Genomic DNA, 25,969 nt, shown 5'->3' with positions numbered 1-25,969 from the left:
TGTCTTGATGCTTGGAGACCCCGTCAGGCTTGGCGCGCTAATCCTCGGCTAAATGCGCGCTAGTGGCAGACGCACAATGAGGAGTCTGTCGAACTTTGCTTTCGACAGGACCTCCAATCTCTACGACTAACCTCCTCGCACAACAGTCAATATGGCCCGTGGACCCGTCAAGCACCAGAAGCGCCTCAGCGCGCCCTCGCACTGGCTCCTGGACAAGCTGTCCGGTACGCTCGACTCCTGCAATTTGCGATGTAATGGCTATCGCGACTTCAGAACTGACATCTTCCAGGTGCTTATGCTCCCAAGGCCTCCCCCGGTCCTCACAAGCTCCGCGACTCCCTTCCCCTCATCATCTTCCTCCGCAACCGCTTGAAGTATGCGCTCAACGCCCGCGAGGTCAACGCCATTCTCATGCAGCGCCTCGTCAAGGTTGACGGCAAGGTCCGCACCGACTCCACCTTCCCCTCGGGATTGATGGACGTCATCTCCATTGAGAAGACCGGCGAGAACTTCCGCCTGATCTACGACACCAAGGGTCGCTTCACCGTCCACAGGATAACAGACGAGGAGGCACAATACAAGCTCGGCAAGGTTAAGCGCGTCCAGCTTGGCAAGGGCGGAATTCCCTACTTGGTTACGCACGATGCGCGAACGTAAGTTCCCGCTCTATCAGCCGTTGGACCACAGTTTGGGCTAGGTGTCTGAGGGAAACCTCTTTCACCAGGCATACGACCAGGGTCTGGCTATGTCCGAATTGCTGCTAAAAATTTGTGTAGAATCCGCTACCCCGACCCAGCTATCAAGGTCAACGACACCGTCAAGGTCGACCTCGCCACTGGCAAGATCTCTGACTTCATCAAGTTCGACACTGGTGTCATTGTCATGGTTACCGGTGGTCGTAACATGGGTCGTGTTGGTGTCATCACTCACCGTGAGCGCCACGACGGAGGCTTCAACATTGTCCACTTGAAGGATGCTGTTGACAACGAGTTCACCACTCGTGAGTCCAACGTCATGTAAGTTGGATATCCGCACGCGGACGAGAACAAGTACTAACGTGGATTCAGCATCATCGGAAAGGAGAAGCCATGGATCTCTCTGCCCAAGGGTAAGGGTGTCAAGCTCTCCATTGCTGAGGAGCGTGACCGCCGCAGGGCGTACGCCATTGCTCACTAAGCGTGACGCTGGCGTAGATGTAGGTTAGGATATGAAGTACCCATGAGTTCATGAAGATAGGTGCAGGACTCGATCCCAAAATTCAGGCGTTCATGATCACTTGTGGGGAGGTTGATCGGATCTGGAGTCTCTGCATATCATACGAATACCATGTGAGGTCTGAGAAATCAAGCAAATAAACACTTCAGTCTTGCCCAAACATGAGATGCTTTGAATGGACGTGCGACAGCGTGGAGCCGTGCGGGCTGTGTAACGGGTCGAGTGGATCTGTAGTGTGGGAGATATAGGCGGGAAGCCTCAAACAAAGAGCATCTCGCGTGGAATGCGATAGGTGTGGTAATATAGGTTGGTGGCGCTGGCCTGATCCTTTTCCGGGATCTGGCTGCGGTTGATAGGAGGGCGCTACTCTGTGCCCTGTTTCGAGGCGATAACGCATTGCAGTGTATACATTAGACAAGGCCCGCACCGTCGTCGAAGCAGATGGCGACCACGATGGCTGGTGTTGATAGTCGCTGCGCTGCCTCAGGACCAGGAAGAAGAAAGGGTCTGTGTTTCAGCAGTCTCGTCTGAAGCACGCAGCAGAGCAAAGATGTTCTCAGTGCCTGGATGATGGGCCGTGCGACTAGGCGAAATGAGACGATAGATATCCCTGCCAAACTGGGGCGGGAGAGCAGCGTGGACGCGTGCGACTCCGACTGATGCTCCGAACACAAAGCAAAGTCGCAGGTAAGACGGGCCTGCTGCGAGGGCAAGGGGCGCGACAACGGGGCTACCCGCGAAAATACTGCCGCCGGGTGTTGTCAGCAAGTCTCCATTCATTCACAGCACGACAGCTTAGACGTCTGGGTCAACGTCAACGGCTCGATAGGGTCCCGCGTCGATACCAAGTTACTGCAGCGACTAGCCGGCATAGTTCCAACGTTCGCTATACCTCGCGCCATTCACGCCCTTGATTGGCTGCGCGTCCGCTCTTTCCTGTTGCTGCACAGTCGCTCCTTCCAGCCATCCGCCCACCTCCTCCAGGCGTGTCCCAAAGCCTACCACGCTTCCCCGCAACCCCCAACAGCCAGCGCCTGCCCCCTCGAGCGCCTCATCGCGTGTCTAGCCGTCGTCGCGCACGCTCAAGCTCCTTCGAGGCATCAATGACCCAACAGGCATAACTGGTGTAACCTCGATCGTCACTCGTTTCACGTCTGGGCAAGAGTGCGCTTAGGCACGTTTACGACTGCGCCCACTGTTACGAGACTGCGGACCGTCTGCCTCTTCACGCTTCGTCGCGCATAAGTCCGATCGCCCTCTCCAACACCACGCCGTCGACTCTCGAGAGCCGGTCTCTGGCGAGCCGGAATTCCACGCGGTAGCCTCTGTTATTCTTCGCCAACATGTTGCGCCCTGCGACCCCCTTATCGATACTATTCTTCGTCGCCTTCGTGCTGCTGCTTCTCTCGACGCTCTCGACGCCTCTGATCAAGAGCATTCCCCTCGCTACCTACCGCGGTGTTCACTTTGGCGTCCTCGGCTACTGCGAGAATGGCGACCAAGGGTGCAAAGGGCCCATGATCGGGTACAACACTGGTATGCCGCCCTATGCCACATACGACAGCTAATGTGCTAATTGTTCAAATAGAAAAACTATTCGCAGGCGAAGACAGCTCCGACTTCTCGCTACCCTCCGCCCAGCGCCATGCGCTTTCCTCCATTCTCATCGTGCACCCCGTCGCAGCTCTCATGACGCTGATATGCTTCGGTCTCTCCGTCGCTGCCCACTTCCACTCGCCCGCCCATTCGCCGCGCTACCTTCTCGCCCTGCTAATATTCACGTTTCCGACTCTATTGGTCTCGCTGCTCGCTTTCCTCGTCGATATCCTGCTGTTTGTACCGCATGTGGGCTGGGGAGGATGGATCGTCCTGGGTGCTACCATCATCATCGTCGCAAGCGGTATCGTTACCTGCGCCATGAGGCGCACACTCGTCAGTCGCAAGGCACGTAAGAGGCGCATTGCCGAGAACGATGAGATGAACGGTCAGACCTACTATGCGAACCGCGCCAATGCGACTGTGGCTTCAGAGTTTCCCAAGGCCGAGTCACCGCCTCCACTGTCCGGAGAGACCATGACCTCTGGAGGCAGGGACGGCAATGCAGCCTACTTCGACCATTCCAAGCCATCGCCGACCGACGACATGACGCCGCTGAACCAGCGCAATCCTTCGCTCAAGACAGTCAGCAGTGGAGGAAACGGCTCGGAGAACATGAACCCACCGAACCGCGGTCCCTCAGGTCGTCGACAGCCGATGGATCAGTACGGCAATCCCGTTCCACCCATGCCAAATGACGGATACGCTATGATGAACGGCGCGCCACGTGGAAGAGGGGGTCCGATGAGGGGTCGAGGAGGCCCACCAAGAGGTGGACAGTACGGCGGCCCAAGAGGGGGAGGCTACGGACCAAGAGGAGGCATGCGCGGACCTCCGCCACCAGGATGGAACGGTGGTGGACGAGGCGGACGACCTCCGAATGGACCCCCAATGCAAGGCCAGCCGCCAATGGGTCGAGGAGCGCCTCCTCCAGGATACAACAACGGCAACTTTTACAACCAAGGGCCACCGCCCCGTGAACAATCACCATATGGCAGAGCACCACCGCCTGGCCAGGGGCCACCACTGCAGATTGGACAAGCAATCGAGATGGACAACCGCACAGGCACGCCTCCAACAAATTACGGGCTGAGAGAAAGCGACGGTGATGTTGCCGGCATGCTCGCTCTCCAGCAAGGTGGATTCCCTGCTGGCGCGCCCCAGAGACGGCCATCGGATGGCGTTATGAGCCCGACCAGCGAGTACTCTACAGAGTAAGCTCCGTGTCGAATCTATCTCAATGTATCTTGCTAACCCTCAACAGTGAGTCGGCATTACGACCGCAGCCTCTACAACACCAACAGCAGCCGCCTATGCCGCAACAACAGCAGCAATACATGCCTGTACGAGCAGGATGGAACCAACAACAGGTCCCGTCAGACCAAACCCTCAGCACATTGAACAACAGTAGCCGTGGGCTATCGCCGATTCAAGATTCGCCCGTCGAAATGCCTGCTCATATATCTCACATCGGTGGCCCCAACAGGGTAGAGCGTAGCTCAGACTACTATGAAGATGTGGACCCCAGGTTCGCAGAGCCTGCACAAGCCCAAGCACCTCCACCACTACCGAGCTCCCTCATGCCAGGGGGTTTCGCTCCACCGAATCCCAACTTCCTCTCCACTGGCAACGGAAGCGACACAAACCTCCCCCGCAATAGTTCCTATGACGATCTACCAGAAGGCGCGCGCTCGCCTGCCGCAAGCGAAGCGTCACATTTCACTTCCGTCTCGCAACGCCCCGTCAATCCCAATTGGCGACCGGAAATGGGCGCCCCAGCCGGTCAATTCGCGCCCTTCGCTCCTGGCCCACGGAGACCCATGCGTCAAGAAGACGTAATCCTCGAGGCCAACGCCGCGAACCCCGACTTCGCGATCCCGGGGGCAGGCCGGGGACGCGGACGAGGACGCGGCGGGCCCATGGGTGGCAGAGGAAGAGGAGGCGCAATGATGATGCCTCCTGCCACGATGATGGGACCCGGCCCCGGCCTATCGAATCAATCGAGATACCCAGGCGCTAATGCCATGTAGGAATGGCATTCATGACCACCCAGCCAAAACCCAGGCTTTTCTTTCCAAAGGCACGGGACTCGGATTCTTATCCATCTCTCTCTCGTCATTTTGTTCTTTCTCCCATGCGAAGTGTACAAAAAACCTTTCCGTTTTGCATCTTCCGCCTCGAACCGAACGTAATACACACAAGGCCCGTTCTGGCGAGGGAAGCCCAATTGAGCATACCTTAATTTCTAGTCCAGCGAGCTGTTCTTTCTCCATGCCGCTGTCTTGCACCCTTTTTCTCCTTTTACTCCGCTGGACCGGATCAGATCGGATCAGATCAGATCAGATTTCACATCGAAATGCGATGTTCGAATCTGAAAGCCTCCGCCGTCCTGAGCTTCAATGTCCTCATGGTAGCGGATACCCAGCCATTTTGTTTTTTACCTTTTCTTGTCGCTTTCTCCTGGCTGTCTGGGCGTAGGTTTTCACGAATACATATGAGCGCCTTCTTCTTCTTTCTTCTCTTATTTTTCTACTTGTTGGTTTTCTTTGCGAAAGGGTCAGATAAACGATTAGCCCTAGGTGGGCGGAATTCTTGGTCAACACATCGCGTTTTTATATGGGAGTGTGGAAGGAGGAGGATTTGCGGGATGTACATAAGTTTTGATTGTTTGGAGGGATGTATGGGGATTGAACTGCATGGGAGAGAAGAGGAGGGGGAGCAGACATTGTGTCACTAGCAGAATACCAATACAAAGATTTTTTACAAAAATCTCACGTGTCTTTGGCTACGGTGCAGCGTCTTTCTGCTGCAGTGTGTCATCCTCCCTTGTCCACTCGTACACGAGATGTTTCTTTGTCACCCGCCTCCGTCGTCGATTGTTATCATCTTGTACGGCCGTGCCTTAGGGTGGTGAACAGCTTCGGTTTGTCTGGAGTGGACGGGTGGGCAGGATCGTAGTAATTACGGATATGTTGTCGTTGTCGTAAGTGACTCGTTGAGCCATACGTGTCGGGTGCTTGTGGTCATATGCCGACCTCACATACTGATTTCAGTCATACACATGGACGCGTTGCCATGCTGTAATGGGGCGGTAGATGAACCACGTGAGGATACTGTCCATCTGGGCAAATTCCGATGTTGACGCCAAGCCGGGATGAAGGGGCAGTCTTTGACAGCAGTCAAGGTTGAGCCATGAATTAAACTCATCGATGTCGTACAGTAGACGCGCAGTAGACGCGCAGTAGTTGCATTCTAGGCTTATCGCATTCATCGAAAGTGTCGGATTATATTCCGTGAAGTCGTTCGCATTCTCATGTGGAGTCGTGTGGCGGAAAACAGCTGCCATTGAACTGTCCGATGTGGTGTGATGAAGAATTTTCCGTCGGATAGGCCCCATCGGTAAACGGCCCACCACTGCGTGCATCTCCGGCATCGTATCTTTCCTAGCCCAGCGTTTCCCCAGACGTGAAGTTGCTGTCTTGACTTGGCATTACACATCGCGCACTTTTGAATGCATCGGCCCCAGATTCTTACCCCAGAATTTCAGCGGTGACACGGTTGTTATCCTTACGTCTCTCATATTGACTTTGCGGGGTAGCAAGCGCTCAAAGCATGATGCATCCAGCCTCTGCAGAAGTTCGACGTGTACCTCGTCTCGATGCCACTAGCGACAGCCAATTGCTTGACCAGGCCCGGTGGCATGGCACTGCTTAGCAAGGGCAGAGCTCGACAAGCAGTGCAGTAGCGCCTTTGGTAACTGCCGATCAAAGCAGAGCCGCCTCGTTGAAGATAACGGTTTTCATGTCTTCATGGCTTATACCGTGTTACGAAGACTTCACGAACCTCATGTGATAGGTCGCTTCGTTCGAGGCGGTCGCTCAGAGTCGGATATTCTAGATAGTCATGCCGATAAGTGCATGCATCGATATGAGCAGGCCTGGACGCTGCGTTGGTTGACGCTCCGACATCGTCATGGGGCATGCGTGCAGACGTGGCTTTATCTTGGGCTGAGGTTATCGTGAAGCAAGATGATGCTGCTAGCGGCGCTAGGAGTATGCGCTAACTATACATAGTTATCAAATCCACTTCTTTCATCCCACTTCTGGATGATTGTGGGGTAGCCGTTGATCTGCCTTATCTCCAGACTCTCAACATCCTCATGATGCTTTTTTGGCTATAACCTTCTTTACGAGCCCGCCACCGATGATAGTTCCAGACGATGCGGATAATCTATCAATCGCGTGTCCAACTTTTCCGCTGAGCGGGCGTCCTCCCATAGAGGGGTTTAAAGAGCGAAAATGCGACGCTCGACTGCGGTGGCTGGCCAATCAGCCGCGCGCTGATGCACGATATGGATACTTCGGGGAAAGCTGGGTTGTTAAAAGGCCGAAGCTCGGCATCCAGGCTCAGTCGCCCTGCATCAACCACACCAGCGGCATGTTTTTATCAGCTGCTATCTTGGCCCACACCGGTCTAATGATAGGCAAAGGGAACCATCGGCTGTGTCACTGACCCGTCACGCGCATTTGAAGCGTCGTATCCGCATTCACTGGATCCGCATCTTAAGTCCTATTACTTCGCACCGGGATTCTCACCCCGTTGTCGTTCGACATTCCCAGACCTCGCCCCCTTACCAAGTCCACCCAACCCTGATACTCAAAATGCCCACATTGGCTCAAGACAAGGTTTTGGCGAGAGATCTGAAGGCTAAGAAGACCAAATCCAGGAACGGATGTGGTCGATGCAAACTCAAGAGGGTAAAGTCCAACGATTGCCTACTGCACTGGCCCACTAGCTGACAAAAACAAAGCTCAAGTGTGACGAGACCGCTCCTGGTTGCTTGCAGTGCAAGAAAAGGAACGTCGCGTGTCCTGGCTACGAGAAGACTCTGAAGTGGTCGACAAAGTACGAAGTCTTCAATCCCACCCAGTCCAAGTCGGCATCTCCTAGACCCAGGTCGACACCCGACGCCACCTCTACCACTTCACCGGCAGCGAAGTCACCCCTTCCCCAGAACGTCGCCAGTGGTATCGAGGCTGCGTTGGCTGCCGTCCTCCCTGCAGGCAGGAAGAACTCCCCTCCCACACAACAACCCTTGACAACACAGGCCTCATCAGCAGTCCCATCCCCACCAAGCTTTGAGGAACCAGCCTCGATACAAGAGTCTTCTACCGAGGATGGTGACTCCCCTCGTGAGTACGAGCCCTTCCCCATGGAGGATGTCAACACCATGGACCCCATCATGCTTGATGGATTCGTTGATGCTATCCAAATGCCCAACGAAGACTTTAGCTTTGATCCATTCGACAACATCGACTTCGACTCTGGCTCACTGGAGGACCTCACGTTCGACATGCATGACCTATCACAAAAGCAAGACATGACTTCGTCTTCATTACCTGTGATGGACCGGGAGCAGACCCGGGAGTCTAGTCCCAGGCTCTCGCGTTCGCTGCTCCTTGACTTGTATCGTCTTCCAAGTCCTTCTCCAGACCCATCCTCTCCGGATGATGTTGAGTCACTGCTCGTCCAGCACTACTTCAAGGACGTCTGCGCTGTGTTTTCTTCTTTCGATTCTGTTCTTAACCCTTTCCGGACTACCATTGGCCGTATTTACAAGGACTGCCCTTCCATTAATTACGCGATCCAATCCATGGCGGCCGCACATCTTGCCAACACCTTCCCCAACATGGCGGCAACCGGTCTTGAGCTACAGCGCAAGGCGCGTGAGGCACTGGAGCTGGAACTTCCACTTGCTCAGAGGGATCACACGAGTGCGACCAAGACCTTCCTTAGTATCATGCTACTTGGTCTCACTACCTCATGGCATGACAGCAACGCACTTGGACTAGAGTACCTGTCCATCGCACGAGACCTCATCCTCCCCAAGCTTTTCAGTCGATCAGGAGGTATCGAGGTTGAGCGCGAGGCACAGTTCTTTGAGGAGTCTTTGATCCACTGGGAGATGCTCATGGGTTTCGTAACAGAAGATGCCATGAGCTTCTCGCCCAAGTCAGGACTGCGACCTAGTATTGCCGCCAGGACGAACACTCCTGCGGCGCGTGGGCCACAGGGAAAGACTGTTCCTCATCCCTGGACAGGCATCGCCCCGATGATCCACTTCCTCTTTGCCGAGGTTGGTCGTCTAGTTCGCAAGGAGCGCTCGATGGATCGTGAAAACTCGATGGACCTCCGTCGACGACAAGAAAACCTTCAGAACGCCGCCTCACTGGAAGAGGACCTCCTAGCTGTTGACTACCCATCGGTCGATCAGGTCATTGACACAGGTGATGAACGTACTCCCAAGGAACACTTCGTCACCATCGCCGAGGCCTACCGTCTGTCTGGCTTGTTGGAGATCTACCGTGTTTTCCCCTCCATCCTACGCAAGCGCTTAAGCTCCGGCAAGACCAAGGGTAGCGAGAACATAGAGTTCGCCTTCCCCACTCCGCGATTTGAGACAGTCTACGAGGCTACCGACATCAAGCTGTGGCTCAACTCACTTGCCATGCACATCATCCGGTCACTCGAATCTCTGCCTTCTTCGTCTGGCACATTCTGCATTCAGCCGCTCCTGCTCGTCGTTACTGCCTCCGAGTTGAAGTTCGTCTCTTCGATTGACTTCTTCGACGTCCAGGCCAATGACGCAGAGGTCGTCGCCGCTCGTGAGTTTGTCATCAGGCGTTTGCAGGAGTTCGCTCTTAGGCTTCCCAACAAGCCTCTTCGCAAAATGATTCAGCTCATTAAGGAGACATGGCGCCAGTCGGACGAGGGCCAAGATGCGTTCTGGATTGACGTCATGAACGATAAGGGTTACCACACCATCATGTGAACCAATCGTGTCAACCTCTACCGACCATGGAGCGGAACCTCGCGGCTCCCTTTAACCAAAATTCTGTCCTTTCTACGATACATTTACGACATGATATTAGCGCTTTTCCTGGATACGGCATTTCTCTACGGCGTTCGACATGCTGTTCCTGTTTCTTTTTAGCGCGCCATTCCTGGAGACCATGCTCTGGTCCTCCCCTGTACGACTGTACCCACAGTACTGTCCTCGATACGAACTCTAATGTACGGCTTCCACCTAGACCCCCTCGGTTCTCAGCATCCCGGTGATGTGAAATGTGGACCCCTGGCCTACTGCGACACTACCATAATACGACTACGATATCCCGCGCGATACCCTAGCGACCATCCCATTGCCTACTGCGACAAAGAAACCCTAATACTGGCACCCATCTGGAATGCTCTGCCAACGACCACATCCCTTTCTGCGACCTTGTCCCATTACGATACCCCCAGCTGCGATCAGCCCACTGCGATGACCTGTCACGATGACTTGTACCGATATCTGGACCCATACCAGGACCCAATCCCGCCTAATAATGACATCTATCGAGATGCCCATAGCGACAACCCGAGCGACCTTAATACTCCATGCGACAACACCTTACCAAGCAACAACTAATTCCTCTTTTACCCCTGCGATACCCCCGCTCTTTGTATTTTAGTCTTCTTCCCTTTCAGGTAGGTATGAGTGGATGCTTCCTTGTGTTTCCCGATCGCGACACTTTCGTCCACTGCGGCTATGCATCCTTGCGCCCACTACCTGGCTCGACCGTTTGCACCCTGCCACGATTGGATCGATGCATCGTTCGGGTGACTTGTATATAGACTGCTTGCTTTAGCGATTCTGTTCTTGCTTTGCGATACCCATTTGCTTCATCGTTCTATTGAAAGCGTTTGCTCTTCTTGTTTTGCGATATTACATCGCACGCTCTGCTGCTGTACGATATCTTTGTGGTGGGAGGTGGCAGGTACGAAAGAGGAAGCAGGGACGATGGTGGAAAAACGTCCACGATCTGTAGCAAAGACGTTGTCAGTTGTTCTCGTGGGTAAAACCACAAGCCGCGGGGCGTGGAGTAGGGCCAAACGTTGGTTCGCGCAAGTGTCATGGTGGATGAAACCCCATGACATGCGGGGAAGATAAGGCGCTGTCGTTTGCTTGGACGGATGTTGTAACACCGAACCACTCTACCACTCGCCTTCGCATCGCTGGAACATGCATGCACGATGAATAGGTAGTGAAAGGTGGAACATAATACATTCATTCAATCAAAGCCGTGATGTGGGTAACACTACATCACAGGCCTGTTCGCCTCATCATCGCTATCATCATCATACGCAATGAACTCTCTCCGTCCACTCGATGCTTGCGTGACAAAGTATCGTGTCGTCTCGTACGCTCGTAGCTTCTTCTCTGCGCCCGGGCTGAACACTGAATCTGCTTGCTGGGCACCAGTAGGTATGGCGAGAAGACGCCTTTCTGCACCGGTCAAGCGCAAGCTGCTCTTCTTAGATACTGGTTCAGGAGAGCTGTTGTTTTCCATCCTAGCCATACCGTTAGTATTTGCGAATTCGAGATAATTCAAGGTGTCTTACCATTGTTTACCCAAGTGCAGACCCTCAGCAACACAAGCCAATATAGCCAGCACAACAATCATCTGCAGCGCCCACAGCCCTACAAACGAGCTGTGGAACTCTGCGGGAGACAATATGGATTCTGCACGACACACAATCCTTCTATGTGGGCTTGACATTGACTGTCCCTCATCATGACCGTTCATTAACACCGAAGTTGGTACCGGCTTCTGCGGCGCATCCTTGATAGCACCCGCCATATACGAGTCGTACAGCTCCGGTTCTGTGTGCTGTAGTTTTTGTAATTCGGATCCTAGACTTGCGCATACATTGAGTACTGCGACTGGACTTTGCGAGGGGTCTGCTGGCGACCAATGTGCGGCGGAAGGTGTGTAGGCAGCGGAAGCGGGAACGGATGACGATGGCATATCAGCAACGATTTCGCAGCGGCAATGTGTTTGTGTAGGCGCAGCCATTGTTGTCGATGAGAGCAGCAGAGTCGCGACGAGCGACGTAGAGATTTTGGCCAACATGGTTGTGGTGATTGTGGTGTCTTTTCTCCGTAGAGAAGTGAGACGATTATAAGTGTAGTTTTCTCTTGGTTTTAACAAAGCCACGCGATGTTACGTCTGTACCAAGGTGAGGGGAAGAGGCGCAGCGGTTGGGATTCCCTTGCTGTTCGGTCCGTTAGTGATGGTGTCTCGGGCATACTTTTTCTAAGATGACATACCTACCAAGGACTGGGCCTTGACACCTAAGTAAGCGATGTGGTTGATGATAAGCAGTGGAATTGCTGATGCGTCAAGTTGGGTGGTAATCTGGCGGCCTGATGTAATGGACTGATAGAGATAAGGTGGTAGATGGGTAGGGGAGTGTGGTGTTGGTGTTGCTTATGAAGGATGATGATGCTATGCAATGCTATGCGATAGCGAACCGTCGTTGGATTGATTGATTAGATTACTTGAAATGGTGAACAGGTGAAATTCCGAATGCGCGCAGCAGCAGCCCAGTCTATATGCGAAAGAAATCCCCCGCCTTTGCCCATTTCTGTGTTCAGCGCAGCTGTTGTATCAGCTACGCCCACACCACAGCCGGCCGTTTCGCACAGTAGCATCTTGCCGGGGTCTAAGCGGGAAGCAGAGACCGGGTTCTAGAGTCAGCGACCGCGCCGGGGTGCGCGCTGCGCTGCGCCTTTTTGCTGTAGCTTTAGCCGAGATGAGCGCTCGTGTGTGCAGTGGGTGAGCGGCGGGTTGTCTGTGAGCACATTAAGATAAGATGGGTGAGCTGATGGCAAGTTAGTGTTTTGTGGAAAGTGTGGGTTAGATTGCAAAGGTCATTGGTGCACTGGCAGCTCGAGGCGCAGCTGGCAACCGAGTTGTGGCTAGCGGCATGCCCACAGATCCAAGCATCGTCACTTTTGCTTCGTTAGAAGGTTGATACTGGAGATGATGTTCATCTCAGTTTCTGTGCTTGTTGCACACTCCAGCGATGACTTCACTCGTTTACAACTTCCGTCCTCTGCCATGATGCGGACCTCACTCCGGTTGCCGCACCTCACAGACAGGGGGCTCCACCCTTGAAAACGGACTGCGAAACGTTACTCTCGACACACGGACGTCCACATTCAGTACACCAACCCTTTTCCAGCCATAGCACATCTATTTTCCCTTCTCTCGTCGGCATCCTTCCGAGTCGTACCTGAGACTAGAACTAGAACGACGATAAACACCTCTCGGTCCTTCCTCACGACTTGAGCTATTAATATTCTTTCTTTTTCTCTTCGCCAAGCAGGTACTGGTAATACTTCGTATAGTACGCGGGTCTTTCCTGGTCTTGGTATGTGAAAGCGCGAGCGCTCTGGAGGGCTCTGGACCGGATAGTTTCGTGAGGTGGTGGTACGAGACACCGACTCACCTCCCGGCGCGTTTGTGTTGCTCGTACAGCTGATTATTCAGAGTTTGAGAGTCTCGGCTGTCATGTTAGATGCCGTGAACATCGAACACGGCGTTCTCTCCGCGCGCCGCTACTTAAGCATACAGCAACTCTTGCGCGACAGCGGGCGGAGGGCCAAACAGTTGGAGTTGTGAATTATCCTTTTTCTCACGAAACGCATGGCTTGAGCTTCCGAAACGGATCTCCATGTGCTAAGAAATGCCGCGGAAAGCTTGTGGGTGATAGAGCTCAGGGTTGCTGCATGTGCCGTTTCACGATGGTGGGTCTGTATACCCGCGGTTGATATCATATCGCGAAATCGCACGTTGGTTGTCTCTTGAACGAGGATCACGGAAGAAGTGAGTCATGAGAGTAGAAGTGGTCAGATTTTTGAGTATCTTAGCGACGGGACGATTGTCTTTATGATAACGTGGTATCGCGGTAAACGCCCAGACGGGGAGCTGTCGTTGGAAATTCCTGACGACATTTGTGACGAGGTATGTGGATTCCTTTGCGCTCGCTCGATTTTTGGTATGGATCCCACAGTGTCAGCGATAACTCATCGACGGTCCAAGGTGATATCGCGTCGCTGCAGCACTGTTTCTCGAGTCCCTCTTTCAGCTCAACCCAGGTATCCACAAAGCTGGGATCCAACCTCAGTATCTCCTTTCTCATAGAGTCCATATCTTTCTGGCGTCCACACTGCTCCAGTATTATCCGCTCCAACTCCCTTGTGAGGATACCTTTCCACTCGCCCTCTCCCACGGTTCCACATTGTCTCGCAAGTTGTTGACACTCTTCCTTTCCTGACATAACGCCCAAAAGCTCGACGTGATCCGTCCTTCCCTGATAGCACTCTTTCAATACCCTCATTCTCATTCTCATGATCTTGTTCTTCCCTTCCTCGAACCAAACCACACCGCAAAACCGGCACCAGTTCTTGCCTGCTATGATCCATTGATGGAGACAGTCTTGGCCGATGACATGCCGACATCCGCGCGTGAGGATCTTGATTGCGATCTTACAACTGCCCGGAGGACTAGAGCATATGTGTACATTGGTTTTGCCGCCCCATCTGCAATAGTTCGGCGGCGTGTCTTCCGTTGCGATGCGAGGATGGGAAGAACCAATGGAGGCATGCGTTTGTACAAGCTGTGCGATTATGTTCGATACATCTGGGTTCGGTAGGCATTTCATTGACAGTGAGAGGCTTGTACGCTACTGTGTACGGAGGGATCGTTCGATGAAGTCTTCCGAAAGCCTTCGTCGGAGATATGGCTGTGGTGCCAATACCTTCATGAGCCACTTCACCCTACCGTCGCATGGTTCGGTCCAGAAACTGCACACGAATTGCTCGCAGATCATGCAACGCTTGTTGAAACCCACTAGACCGTTTCTGCTGACGTTCCTGGTACGCAGCACAGGCCATACAGCGAGTGAGGGAGGTACATGTGGTATGTATTCGGTCACATCATGGCGTGCCCGAATCATGGGCGAGTATGAGTCGTGTGTCGAGAAGGACATGGTCTGTCTCTGCAGGTAAATAACGAATAGACTGATAGCGATGACCGTCCGTGGTAAGGACCAAGGGGCATCTCCTTGCGATAATGCGAAGAAAGCTATACGCAGAGCGAAGGTGAGTACAAGCACAAGAATTCAGAACGCGACTGCTTAGACACCCTCGAGACAACAAATTCTGTGCTCTGGTCGAAGTTGACTCTATTTGTAAATTAGGCAAGACCGACATACACGAAGGCAAGATGCATGTCAAAGGCCTCTCGTAAGCCATATCGTTCCTACCTTGGAATGCGTTCTCTGCGACGTATCCTTGTTCATGCTGCCCTTGTCTTGTATATATGTAAATGAGATGCATAACTTGCAGGTTCCATTGTAGGATTTCAAGGTAGCGGTTGCGCGGCATATTGGAGTGTAGGCAGGTCGTCTTCAGGCTCCGCATTGCTCATATTGTAAGGCATGTCGCGACGGACGGCGACGCGGCGGTGAGTCCTATACGACGATTGCTAGCAAAACATATGTTGAAGCTCAGCCTAGTGACCGCATTGATAAGGCGCCGTAGATACAGGTATGTAGTTCCTTCTCTTGGAGTTGAAGAAGCTGGTGACGGATGGGCTCGCAGACGCCGAGGTGGCTTCGCGTTCACTTGCCCTTGGCCTCGCCAAGAGCTGCCGTATCGATATTGACCCACAAAAAGCGTCATGAACATCCACACGATCGTGTTGTAACGCCATTGCTCTTACGCGCTTGATATTGCTATTGACATTACACGCAGTCCCCTCTGCCGTTCATCATGTGCCTCTCCGTCAACTCTTCTTACCCGCTATCCACCAGTAGTCTCCGCCTCCCCGCGCATCGTCAATCGCCCAAACCCTCACAATCCTCTACAACACAACCGTCCCATTCTCCCCCGTAATAAGCTCAATCTCCCCGGGAATAATCGTCCCATTCTCCACTGCTGCTGCATGCCCCCTCGCCACCGCTCCATAAACCGGCAAATACTTGTCCAAGTACGGCAGCAGCTCCTTAGCACCGGGCGTATTGCGCCAATCCCGCATCAGATCGCATACAATGGAGAAGAGAGAAACGAGCTGCACACCAGCGGCCTGCATGCGCGCGTTTGCCGTGTCGCGCACGAGCTGCGTGTAGGTACCGCTGGCTTCGACGTTGGCGAAGACGGAGTAGCCTTCTGAGCGGAGGGCAAGGGCGAGGAAGGTGGTGCATACGTCGGTTGTGATGCCGCCGACGATGATTTGCGTTTTGTTTGTTGCGCGGATGGCGGCGCGGAAGGCCTCGTTGTCCCAGGCGCTAGGGGTATGTTAGGAAAGGCGTTTTATTGAGAAGCGGGCAGTGTAATATGTTGATACAAGGTATAGGTGATGATGAAGAAGACGACTTACTTGACCTCACCCTGACGCCGAATAAGCGGTGCATCAGGATACATCTCCAGCATCTCCTTGGGCAAAGGCCCATTGGGACCTTGGTCCGCAGACGTGCTCAGAATGACTGGGATGTCGAAGACTTTGCCTAGTTCGGCGTGGGCCATGATGTTTTGCTTGTAGAGTGTCGGGTCCCAGTCTCTGGCAAGCTGGAAGAGACCGACCTGCAAGTCGAGAATGAGGAGGAGCTACTTGAGACGTTAGATGAGGAGATCGATTTGAGAGTATGAAGGCGACTTACTGCGTTGTCCTTGTCGATGCGCTCCCACGGTACAGCTGAGGCATGTTAGTTGCTGGGAGATTTGTCTTGTGGGACAATCGTACCGTCACCGCGAACGGTGTTAAGAAGCGTGAGGGCTGCAAGAGCAATGGTGGAACCGAACCTCATCTTAAAGACTGGTAATGCGACCGCTTGATCAAGTTATGCTACTGAAGTCTGAGAAGTATTTGATACTGTTGCAATGGTTGGTGACTTGGAAGCAGTGGGAAGATCTCTTTATACCCCTACAAAGCCTTAAGCCTCATCCACCTTACCCAGTAAATCCTGCTCAAAGTATGGTCTGTCGCATCTACTACACTGCGCAGATGCTTTGCCGCGCCTTGGCCCACAAGCCCACTCTCGCACAACATGGTTTAGGTCCATGTTAAGGCGGAGCACGTAACCAAGTCCTGCCTCGTGCAGACGCAGACTAACATCTCAATCTGGAGATTTTGTAGTTTGCAATGCTATTCAAGCAATGACTAACCATGTACCCAGGTTGTTTGCCAATTTCACTACCCAGTATTGGTTACTTCCACAACATAGCCCCGCATTCCGGGTCCTAGTCAAGATGTCGTGCATGGGCGAAGTGGGTCGCCATCAATGCCCATGTGTTGAAGCCTCATACACGACGGCGACGTCCTGAATAAGTCTTTGATAACCGGTGATAGAATAGGCGAAGACGTGTGGTGCAATACTGCCAATGGTGTTCTGAGATCTGCCCATGATGTTTGGTCTCGCTTGAGGCCGTCGTGCATGGGAGCTGCGGAGACGCCCAGCATTTCCTGCATACGAAGCTGCATAGTCAGCAACGACAGGCTTATTCATCAGCATTTGGTCACCCACGCTTGCGCTCAACATTCATCCAAGCGAGATCGCACCGGAGCGCTGCTGCTTGAGATCATTAGTTAATGCTTGGAAATTCGAGCCAAGTACTCAAGCATCTAAGTACCGATAATGGCATTCGACAGGCATGGTCAAGAGTAAGCCACATCAAGTACAGCACGCAAAGCTTTCAAAGACAATTCTGTTGCATGGTATTACAAAAATGTACGAATTCATTCTCCAACGCGCTAAGTCAAAGTATGGATCAAACTTGCGAGATGCCCGTTCGGCGCCCAACCTCAACTGAAGAAATGACGCGACAGAAAACACAGTACAACGCTTACTGCGCAGCAAGGCCATTGCTGGCCAAGAAGTCTTGCATGACCTGGTACCCAGCTGTGGCGTTGTAGTGGAAGTTTAAGCCATGACCAGTGTTAGGCTGGATGTATGACTCGAAAGCAGAGGCGTTGGGGTAGGCCATGGCAACGGCCTCGGGGATGTTGGAGGCGTTGGAACCCATGACCTGGCCGTAGCAGTTACCTCCACAGAAGGGAACATCGTTCTCGCCGGTGATGACGAGGACTGGGCCTGTGAAGGGAGATGAGCTAGGTGAGCCGCCGATGGTTAAGAGCTCGCCGGTAGTGACGGGCTGCTTGGTCTTCTCAGCTACAAGAGCGAGGCCGACGTCGTAGTTGCCGGGCTGGAGGAAAGCGTACTGTAAGGCAGTGAGGTCGGAGTGTGCCAAATATCCAGCCGGGTAGTCGTATTGGGTGACGGTCTTGTTGTATCCGTTGATCAAGTCGAGGACCTCGGTGGTCGCAAGCTCGTTCCATACCTCGTCGGTGGTCAGGTCCACACCAGCGGCCGCAAGGATCTTCTGAAGACTGCCGACGATGTTGTCGCTCAGGTCATACTTGCTGGCGATAGTTTCGATGACATCGTTGGATGCATTTCCAAAGCGCAGGGGCTGGTTGAGACGAGCGCTGTGTAGGTTCCATCCGGCAGTGATGTAGGCAAGGAATTGTCCGGCGACGGAGAATCCGGTGAGGATGACACCGTCGGTGTTCTCGGGGTATTTGGCGGAAAGCCAGTAGGACTGGACGCTGCCGAAAGAGTGGCCAACGTGGATGACCTTCTCGTATGCGCAGCTAATCTCTGGGATCTTGCCGTCACGCAGCTGTGTAGTGATAGAGTTGAGGGCCTCAACTTCGGCTTGTGCTTGAATCCTAAAGAAGAACAAGCCTGATCAGTATATGGTACACAAAATTCGCAGTGGAAACATCACTTACTCGTTGAAAGGGTCTCCGTGAGACGAGTTACCGATACCAAGTCGGTCAATCGCGAGCGTACTGTAACCAGCAGCCAACGCGACGTCGACGTAGCTGTAGTTGTAGTTGTCGTATTCAAGATCCCAGTAGGTCTTGTCAAAGCCAATGCCGTGGCTCAAGAGCTGGATCGTGTTTCCGCTACCGCTGGCTGGCTTACAGTACTGCGCAGAGATGTTGTAGGTACCTTGCAGGGTCTGGTAGCCCTCAAGAAGCTCCGCGCTGTAGTTCTTACCGAACTGGTTGAAGCTAGCTACGAATGCGCCGACGTCGAGGTTGCCTTCAATTGGTACTTCCTTGAACTGTCCCTGTCGTGAGGTGATGGGAGTCTGGATCATGAAGTTTGAGCATTGCCTGGCGGCAGCAATGCCAGCCAGGGCGAGGGGCAGCAATGCTGTGACTGGAGCCATGTTTGTGCTGAAGGATGACGAGTTGAAGTGAGACTCGACCTGAGTACTGGTGGTACATACGTGACTGAGTGTGGCTGCCCCGTTATATAGTACCGAAGGCACACGCTTGGCTGCTGCACCCTTACATTACGACCCTTCCAATACTGGAGCTACCAACAAATCCAAAGCGTGCGAACTCGTCGATCGAAGTTTCCATAGCGCTGCCGAACGGTTTATTCATCCGAATTGACGTTGTGCAACCAATAGTTAATTATCGGCCGTCTAGTCAATGTACCGCAGTGAACTCTCTGCATGTGAAATCAGCAGCTAAATCAAGTGCCGGCAAAGCAATATCCGGAACAAGGAGACGACGGGGTACTAAAGCAAGTAGTCCCGCGCCAAGCGCTGTTTTACCCCAGTAGTCAGTGGACCTCCGTGTGGCATCATAGGCTGGATTGGGTAATCGATGAAGTATGTCAACCGTTTCAAGGTTAGCTCTTGTATAATGAGACTACCTGCCACCATAGGTGGAAGCTACCATACGCAGGTACATTGGGAAGTTTGTCCCTACGCCTAGAACGCGTCCATAGCATACGTGTAAGGTCTATCAGGCCACGGAGATGTTTCGCAGCACGTCTTCGCGCGCTGCAGGTGAAGCATTCACTTGTGCTTTTGAGCGGTGGTCTGGCAAAGACGCACGGAAGCCTTGCGACCGAAGTTATTGTCGATTGTATTTGCCTATAGCCTCGTGATGTGGTTCGGAAGAACCAAGGTAGCGACGGTACACGACCTGCATGAAGGTGCGTGGTCGGGACCAATTCAAGGCTCGGGTCGACGCTGCGTTGTGACTGGACACGACATGCATGTGTAAGCAACAACATGTTCGCGTCTTGATACCTGGGCAGCAAAGACCTCGATAATGACGCGATTATAATTGCCTTTGGGTCGTGATTGAGCACGGTCGCAATGTCCGTGGTGTTGATCGTTGACTTGCGCTAAGAATTTGGAATCTTCGGCCTTGATCGCAGAAGGCGCGCCGCCCCCTAAACGTCATGGCCCGCTTTGAGACGGCAACGAGGCTTCCGTGACGATCACACGTTTCCTTCTAGAACCATGGTTCCCTGTACTCCGAGGAGAAATGAAATCGATTATGATGGTTTACAAAGAGGTGGGACGGTAGTGGAGAGTTCATAAAGTGAGGAGGGGTCGGTCCATGTTCCTCGAGGTCACCGACAGCCCCAAGACGCCGCTAGCCCTTGTTAGACTCCGCACTAATTCAAGGCTTGCTCATTACCACCTTTGTAAAGTACGTAGCCAATTCTTAACTACTTTGGTTCAGGAAGCCTTCTTCTTCAACATGTAATCTCCACCTTTGACCGCCTTGTAGATGCCATAGAGTCCACTCAAGAAAGCGTTGCTCTTAACGACGCGTTTTAGTATACCTTTCAGGCCTGGACCGAACTCCTCCTTTCTTCCTCGGTCTTTGACTTTGTCCCATATCGTTGGCAGGGAATCTGCGTTGTATTTGTTGCGTAGCACATCATACTCGCGCTTGTCGTAGACTTGCCACCATTCGTCTTCGGTGTAGAAGACCCGGCTGTATAGCCACTTCAGCCCACCCAGCTCGCGCATCTTTGCTTCGATCTCACGGTTTGCGCGAATGTACTCAATCTCGTTCGACGAGTACGGGCCCCAAATACCAACGCTGATGTATTTGCCGTCATAAACGCCCTTTTCTTTCCCATTGACAGGGCCTTCGAATGGCTTGGGGTGGCCCATTGAACTTCTACCATCCTGCCGCAGCGGACACAGCCAAATCGGATATATCGTGAAAGCTTGGTCCGAATACTGCAAGAAAGAAGCAGTATTAGCGGCTGGGAACGCGATGTCGTGGATGATAAAACGATCCGTATATCCAGACACGTGTAATGCATGATACATGATCCTTGTGTGCATGAAGTAGTCCAGCAAGAAGCGCGTGAACCACATGAAAGGGACCATGAACTGCTTGTAAGCATACATTCCCATCCAGAATGCTCCTCGATCATAGCGAAACAGGTAATCCTCCACTGGAACAAGCTCTTTTGTGATGATGCCTTTTGCCGCGAGCTTCTTTGCGCGTATCCAGAACCACTCGTCCCAAGGCCTAGAAAAGCGTTGGAGTGGCAAGTCAGGCGTATGGTCATTGTCAACAAGTCGCCCTGTTACTACCACCCCAGCACCCTTGGAGAACAAGACTCCGTCAACGTAATCGTTCCTTTCGTCGGTGGTATGGTACTGGATCTTATCTGTAGCGTTCTCGAAGGAGAAGGTTGGATGGTAGGTAACTTCAACCAGCTTCTTGAGGGGAACAAGCTGCATCTCCACCAGCGTGAGCACGCCAAGTGTCCCAAAGCTACCTCTTAGTCCTTCAAACAGCTCTTGATTCTCGTCCTGAGATGCCGTGATAAGCGTGCCATCTGCCAAAACCACTTCTGCGCTCAAGACTGTGCGGTCGAAAAATCCGTACTTGAAGCTGCTACTTTCTCCTGCTGTGCCTACGAAGCCTCCTCCTACGGTAATGCCTGGGAACTCCATGACAACAGGAGGCAGCAAGCCCGCCTTCATGGTTTCCTTGACCAAGGCATCCATAGGGACATTGGGTTCGACAAGCGCCGTTCTTTTTTCCCTGTCGATAGCTAGGACGTGATTGAGGGAGCTTACGTCCACGATAGCATCTCGGTCGAAATGAGCATGGCGGGTGCTGTTCGTGCTGCCATGATAGACGCGAAATGCAGATTTGGTGTGGTAAAAACGCTGTATGCGAGAACGTATTGTCTCTACAGTAGCCTGGTGACTGTCCATCGGGAATATGGTGTGGAACCGACTGCAGCGATGCGATTGGTGTTACTTTCCTGCGTGATGTGTGGCTGCGAGATGAGGCTGAAAAGGCTGCGCTAGTGGCGGTCGTACCTGCCCACGATTCCACGAGGTTGAACCGCCAATCTTTCCTTCCTACTTTTGCGGTCGCGACTACAGTATGCTCGAAACGTGTCAGCTGCCTCCAGGCTGGCTTAGTCGTATTTCGTATACAATACCCAAGCAAAAACCTTGGGGCTGGAAAAACCTTCCCTAACGCCGTACGTCAGCGTTCTTAGCGAGTGGATCGTCTTCCGCGCTTCCGGTCCCTATGGGGCGCCCGATCTCATCACCCACGATGCGGAAGGTGATGCTCGCGCGTACGGTCGCGATTGTGGTTATTCTGAAGGGCAAATAATAACAGCTCGTCACCTGATTGTACACGACGAAGGGTCTCTCACAGATGGATGCATACCGATCCTTCGTCCCACGCAAGAGCGGCTTTTGGTCCGGAGCGAGTAGTCAGATAATGACTTTAGCAGGATCCAACGGGTAGTGGAGAAGGCTCAGCCCTGCAGCTTATGTATACATCAAAAGCAACGCCACACCATGTTCTCTTCATCCCCGGACCGTCCGACAACATCGTTACATCTCACCGTATCGTTATCCGCACACAATGGATATCCACAACTCAACAGTAGCGACTCTGGCATCGCAAGTCGCTCGCTTCAGTGCCTCAAAGACCCCATTCCGCATTTACCATGGCTCTACACTGTCAACACGGAAGTCTTCTCGGGATCGCAATCAGATCATCGATGTCAGCTCACTCAACCATGTGCTCCAATTCGATGAGCTTGAAAAGACAGTTCTGGTGGAGCCGAATGTGCCGATGGATAAACTTGTGGAAGCTACGATGGCCAGAGGTTTCTTGCCGAAAGTCGTCATGGAGCTCCCGAACATCACAGTCGGTGGCGGGTGAGTGATAAGCAACAAGACGTAGCCCAGTGATCACTTTAGGCCTTTATCGGCTTCAGATTCATAGTGGCGAACACAAAGCTAAAGACATCTTGGCAAACTATATGGCATGGGCAACTGCTAACTAAAGTTGATAGATTCGCTGGTACCAGTGGCGAGAGCAGCTCCTATAAGTATGGGTTGTTCGATCGCACCATCTCTGGCATTGAGCTTATACTAGGAAACGGCGAGGTAGTATGGGCGTCGGCAAAAGAGAACCGCGATCTATTCTTCACAGCAGCCGGGAGTTGCGGAAGTCTGGGCGTCATTACCCTACTCAAAATGGAGCTGATTGACGCAAGTCGCTACGTTGAGTTGGAGTACATTCCAGTTTGCTCAACAAATGAGGCCGTCGAGCAATTTCGACGCTACCAAGACGATCTCGAGGTCGAATACATGGATGGTATTCTGTATTCGATGACGAGTGGCGTGATTATGATCGGTCGCCTGACGGATGCTCCAATGAATAGAAGCATTCAGAGTTTCGACAAAGCGACAGACCCCTGGCTATACATGCATGCACAAGACATTCTGAAGCGGGTTCAGGACGAGAACACAACACACAAGGAGCTTGTGCCTGTTCAGTCATATCTTTTCCGCTACGACAGAGGCGTCTTCTGGTCAGGACTGCGCGCGTTCAAATACTTCGTTACGCCCTTCAATCGTCTCACGCGCTTTCTCCTAGATCCTTTCATGTACTCTCGGACAATGGTACATGCTCTGCATCGCTCAGGTCTCGCATCCCGAACGATCATACAAGACTATGGTGTACCATACGATGCGGCGGAAGAATTTGTTCGATGGACAGACGAAAGGACTGGTATCTGGCCGCTCTGGCTGTGCCCAGTGAAGTCGGCGCCCCGTGGGGAGCGAAGCTTCTCCCAAGGGAACAATATCAAAGACGACATCCTCCTCGACGTGGGAATCTGGGACATGGGACCGAGTGACGCCCACGAATTCATCAAGCTGAACAGAGACTTCGAAGCCAAAGTCACCGAGCTAGGAGGCATGAAGTGTTTGTATGCGCACGCGTATTACACCGAGCAAGAGTTCTGGGACATCTACGACGAAAAGAAGTACATGGACCTACGGAGAAAATACCACGCCGAGAGCTTGCCAAGTGTTTTTGACAAAGTGAAAGTTGATCTGCAAGGCGTTGCCGGAGGGAAAAGCGTGATGAAGACGGAGACTTGGAATGAATGGGCATACCGCCAATTTTGGGATACATGGCCGCTTGGTGGGTTGTATGGGGTTGCGAGCGCAACGAAGGGGTTGTTTTTCCAAAGCGATTTCTTGTTGAAGAAGTGACAACGCATCGTACCGAAGATGGCTGGATATCGGGGAATGTGTGGGAGATCCATTGCATCGGCATACGCCTTAAAAGCATCGTGATGCACATCTGGGCCGTGTTGCCCTGACAGCTGCCTGCAGGTCTAGAAGAATGACGATCGGCGGACTAGAGCCTCAAACGCGTCTTGTGCTGCGTGAATGGCTTACGGTGACGTTGTGCGCATGGTATAATGGCAGGTCAGTGGCTGATTTAGATGGTGGTTCACACGTAACAAACCGGTTCACAGCCTGTTTCAGATGGGATTTGCTCTTGGTGAAAACGCGTAGAAGGCGCCAGTAGTCGCGTGTACGTCAGGGCTGGGTTAGCGTGGAAGCTTGACTACTCCCGGCCTCGACTCACCGCAAGCTCGCATTGACGTAGCAGAGGCTAGCCTCCACACCAACCACCCCATTTCGCCCACCACAACAGGCGCCCGTCAACCATTTTTTGAATATAGACAAACTTGGCCCTGTCTCTCCCCATACCCCACCACACCTGATCCCTCCGCTCCTTCTCCTTGTACCAACGCTGTTGCCAACCACGGGCCGATTGACGATCTTGCTCTGTTGACGAAATTTTGGCCAGGTACGCAGCTCCAGCACCACGGGCCGCGATCATTCACTGCCGCCTCCCGGAAGCTCCCGTTGTCTAATACTGTATCCAGAAGGTACTCGCAGTCGGAAAACCGTCCAATCGCTCAACCATGGCGCGCCTCAGTGGCCTACCATCTGAGCACCACCACGAGGGTCCCGGTGACGCTCCTCGACGCAAGCGCGGCCGCCCGTCCAAGAACCAGACACCCACCGAAGACATGTCTTCTGCCATAAAGCGAACCGCGTCGCCCTCTGCGGAGCTCTCGCAAACGAAGCGCAGCAAGCGCGTCCAGGTCGACGACGACGAGGACCAGATCGCCGAAGAGATCCAGCAGTCTTTCTCGCGGTCGCAGCAGGGAGACAACATCAATGTCGAGCAGAGCAGCACCACCACACGCCGCTACAACCGCCGACACTCTGAGCCTCCAGTCGCCGTCGACGAGGACGAGGATGAGCTCATGTTCAACCGCCCTGCCTCTACACAACCCCTCCCTGGCCTGACTCCCCATCTCGACCGCGTCGGTGCCTCCCGCAGCCGCTTCACCAACACCCGTCGCTCTCGCATGTCTATGCCAGCTCAGCTTCACATCGAACGCGTCGACGAGGTCGACGAGACCAACGGCAACCGCGTCCAGTTCGCACCCCTCACACAAGTTCTTGACGGCCGCGCCCGTCGCCGCCTCCGCCGAAGCCACTTGAGCCAAGAAGTAAACGACTTCGAGGACCACCAGAAGAAGGACAAGAAGATGTTTTTGGAGCTTCGTCGCCAGCTGAAGGCGCAGGACGACAAGATCAAGGACCTCGAGTACCGTCTGGAGGCCCGCCGACTTGGTGAGATCGACCTCGAAGATGCAGACGCCAATGATCTGCAAGTGGAGCTAGACGAGGCCCGCCAACAGATCGACGAGCTGCGCGCGTCTTCGTTATACAACGGCGACGACAACGAGCCAGTTGAGCTGTCCGACGATGAGGATGGTCTCGTCATGGTCAACCCCGACGAGCTGAACATGTCGCAAGATCTCGACATGGTGACAACTCCTACCGGCGAGTACTCCTCCCGCGCGCTGGAGATCTCCAGCCAAATGACACTGGAGTCTCTGCCGACCGTATCACAACTCAACCGCGACAGCCTGACTGAAGGCGAGGAGATCATATTGGACAAGATAGAAGACGAGGCTATCGAGCGCTACGAGCGGGAGCTGAAGCAAATGAGCAAGGCCCTGGGTGAATCTCAAGGTGCGCTGCGCTTGATCACCATCGAGCTTCAGAACCTCC

The 25,969-nt window shown here is 53.3% G+C and overlaps 8 protein-coding genes across 8 annotated transcripts; 4 read left to right on the top strand and 4 right to left on the bottom strand.

Annotated features, from left to right (window-relative positions):
- Positions 1-7: 7 nt before the first annotated feature.
- BKA58DRAFT_87620 (ribosomal family S4e-domain-containing protein) lies at positions 8-1,619 on the top strand. Its single transcript, XM_046176087.1, has 4 exons — positions 8-224; positions 290-653; positions 777-1,016; positions 1,068-1,619. Exons 1-4 carry the CDS (start codon positions 152-154, stop codon positions 1,174-1,176), a joined length of 786 nt encoding a protein of 261 aa, XP_046028865.1. The 5' UTR covers positions 8-151; the 3' UTR covers positions 1,177-1,619.
- Positions 1,620-2,277: 658 nt separating this feature from the next.
- On the top strand, positions 2,278-5,004 carry BKA58DRAFT_87767 (SUR7/PalI family-domain-containing protein). The gene is made up of 3 exons (XM_046176088.1): positions 2,278-2,751; positions 2,804-4,025; positions 4,076-5,004. The coding sequence occupies exons 1-3, from the start codon at positions 2,559-2,561 to the stop codon at positions 4,839-4,841; spliced, it is 2,181 nt and encodes a 726-aa protein (XP_046028864.1). The 5' UTR covers positions 2,278-2,558; the 3' UTR covers positions 4,842-5,004.
- A 2,468-nt stretch (positions 5,005-7,472) lies between these two features.
- BKA58DRAFT_309343 (C6 zinc finger domain-containing protein) lies at positions 7,473-9,643 on the top strand (the record flags this gene model as incomplete). The annotated part of the gene is made up of 2 exons (XM_046167237.1): positions 7,473-7,568; positions 7,622-9,643. The coding sequence occupies 2 exons, from the start codon at positions 7,473-7,475 to the stop codon at positions 9,641-9,643; spliced, it is 2,118 nt and encodes a 705-aa protein (XP_046028863.1).
- A 1,228-nt stretch (positions 9,644-10,871) lies between these two features.
- On the bottom strand, positions 10,872-11,962 carry BKA58DRAFT_87527 (uncharacterized protein). The gene is made up of 2 exons (XM_046176085.1): positions 11,257-11,962; positions 10,872-11,205 (listed from the first exon to the last, which is right to left on the bottom strand). Exons 1-2 carry the CDS (start codon positions 11,766-11,768, stop codon positions 10,953-10,955), a joined length of 765 nt encoding a protein of 254 aa, XP_046028862.1. The 5' UTR covers positions 11,769-11,962; the 3' UTR covers positions 10,872-10,952.
- A 3,604-nt stretch (positions 11,963-15,566) lies between these two features.
- On the bottom strand, positions 15,567-16,660 carry BKA58DRAFT_465760 (Isochorismatase-like protein; the record flags this gene model as incomplete). The annotated part of the gene is made up of 4 exons (XM_046174976.1): positions 16,446-16,660; positions 16,363-16,397; positions 16,083-16,309; positions 15,567-15,990 (listed from the first exon to the last, which is right to left on the bottom strand). Exons 1-4 carry the CDS (start codon positions 16,507-16,509, stop codon positions 15,567-15,569), a joined length of 750 nt encoding a protein of 249 aa, XP_046028861.1. The 5' UTR covers positions 16,510-16,660.
- Positions 16,661-17,443: 783 nt separating this feature from the next.
- Positions 17,444-19,175, bottom strand: BKA58DRAFT_87477 (Alpha/Beta hydrolase protein). Its single transcript, XM_046176084.1, has 2 exons — positions 18,495-19,175; positions 17,444-18,431 (listed from the first exon to the last, which is right to left on the bottom strand). The coding sequence occupies exons 1-2, from the start codon at positions 18,938-18,940 to the stop codon at positions 17,546-17,548; spliced, it is 1,332 nt and encodes a 443-aa protein (XP_046028860.1). The 5' UTR covers positions 18,941-19,175; the 3' UTR covers positions 17,444-17,545.
- Positions 19,176-20,254: 1,079 nt separating this feature from the next.
- On the bottom strand, positions 20,255-21,763 carry BKA58DRAFT_309316 (FAD binding domain-containing protein; the record flags this gene model as incomplete). Its single annotated transcript, XM_046167235.1, has 1 exon — positions 20,255-21,763. The coding sequence occupies one exon, from the start codon at positions 21,761-21,763 to the stop codon at positions 20,255-20,257; it is 1,509 nt and encodes a 502-aa protein (XP_046028859.1).
- Positions 21,764-22,009: 246 nt separating this feature from the next.
- BKA58DRAFT_376384 (uncharacterized protein) lies at positions 22,010-24,535 on the top strand. Its single transcript, XM_046169518.1, has 2 exons — positions 22,010-22,732; positions 22,870-24,535. The coding sequence occupies exons 1-2, from the start codon at positions 22,434-22,436 to the stop codon at positions 24,077-24,079; spliced, it is 1,509 nt and encodes a 502-aa protein (XP_046028858.1). The 5' UTR covers positions 22,010-22,433; the 3' UTR covers positions 24,080-24,535.
- The last annotated feature ends 1,434 nt before the right edge of the window (positions 24,536-25,969 follow it).

Source organism: Alternaria rosae (assembly GCF_020736505.1).
Source record: "Alternaria rosae strain MPI-PUGE-AT-0040 chromosome Unknown BKA58scaffold_2, whole genome shotgun sequence".
Lineage (NCBI taxonomy): Eukaryota > Fungi > Ascomycota > Dothideomycetes > Pleosporales > Pleosporaceae > Alternaria > Alternaria rosae.
Note: the sequence above shows the minus strand (reverse complement) of the source record. Positions and strands in the feature narration are given on the sequence as shown.

What these genes read in the sequence shown, in the direction of transcription:
- BKA58DRAFT_87767 (XM_046176088.1), top strand. Translation starts at nt 2,559, where the DNA reads ATGTTGCGCCCTGCGACCCCCTTATCGATACTATTCTTCGTCGCCTTC. An exon ending in CATGATCGGGTACAACACTG is followed by an intron (nt 2,752 to 2,803) that starts GTATGCCGCCCT and finishes TTGTTCAAATAG; the next exon opens with AAAAACTATTCGCAGGCGAA. An exon ending in ACCAGCGAGTACTCTACAGA is followed by an intron (nt 4,026 to 4,075) that starts GTAAGCTCCGTG and finishes AACCCTCAACAG; the next exon opens with TGAGTCGGCATTACGACCGC.
- BKA58DRAFT_87620 (XM_046176087.1), top strand. Translation starts at nt 152, where the DNA reads ATGGCCCGTGGACCCGTCAAGCACCAGAAGCGCCTCAGCGCGCCCTCG. An exon ending in GCTCCTGGACAAGCTGTCCG is followed by an intron (nt 225 to 289) that starts GTACGCTCGACT and finishes GACATCTTCCAG; the next exon opens with GTGCTTATGCTCCCAAGGCC. An exon ending in GTTACGCACGATGCGCGAAC is followed by an intron (nt 654 to 776) that starts GTAAGTTCCCGC and finishes AAATTTGTGTAG; the next exon opens with AATCCGCTACCCCGACCCAG.
- BKA58DRAFT_87477 (XM_046176084.1), bottom strand. Translation starts at nt 18,940, where the DNA reads ATGGCTCCAGTCACAGCATTGCTGCCCCTCGCCCTGGCTGGCATTGCT. An exon ending in CACGGAGACCCTTTCAACGA is followed by an intron (nt 18,432 to 18,494) that starts GTAAGTGATGTT and finishes GTTCTTCTTTAG; the next exon opens with GATTCAAGCACAAGCCGAAG.
- BKA58DRAFT_87527 (XM_046176085.1), bottom strand. Translation starts at nt 11,768, where the DNA reads ATGTTGGCCAAAATCTCTACGTCGCTCGTCGCGACTCTGCTGCTCTCA. An exon ending in CTGCACTTGGGTAAACAATG is followed by an intron (nt 11,206 to 11,256) that starts GTAAGACACCTT and finishes CGGTATGGCTAG; the next exon opens with GATGGAAAACAACAGCTCTC.
- BKA58DRAFT_376384 (XM_046169518.1), top strand. Translation starts at nt 22,434, where the DNA reads ATGGATATCCACAACTCAACAGTAGCGACTCTGGCATCGCAAGTCGCT. An exon ending in AACATCACAGTCGGTGGCGG is followed by an intron (nt 22,733 to 22,869) that starts GTGAGTGATAAG and finishes TAAAGTTGATAG; the next exon opens with ATTCGCTGGTACCAGTGGCG.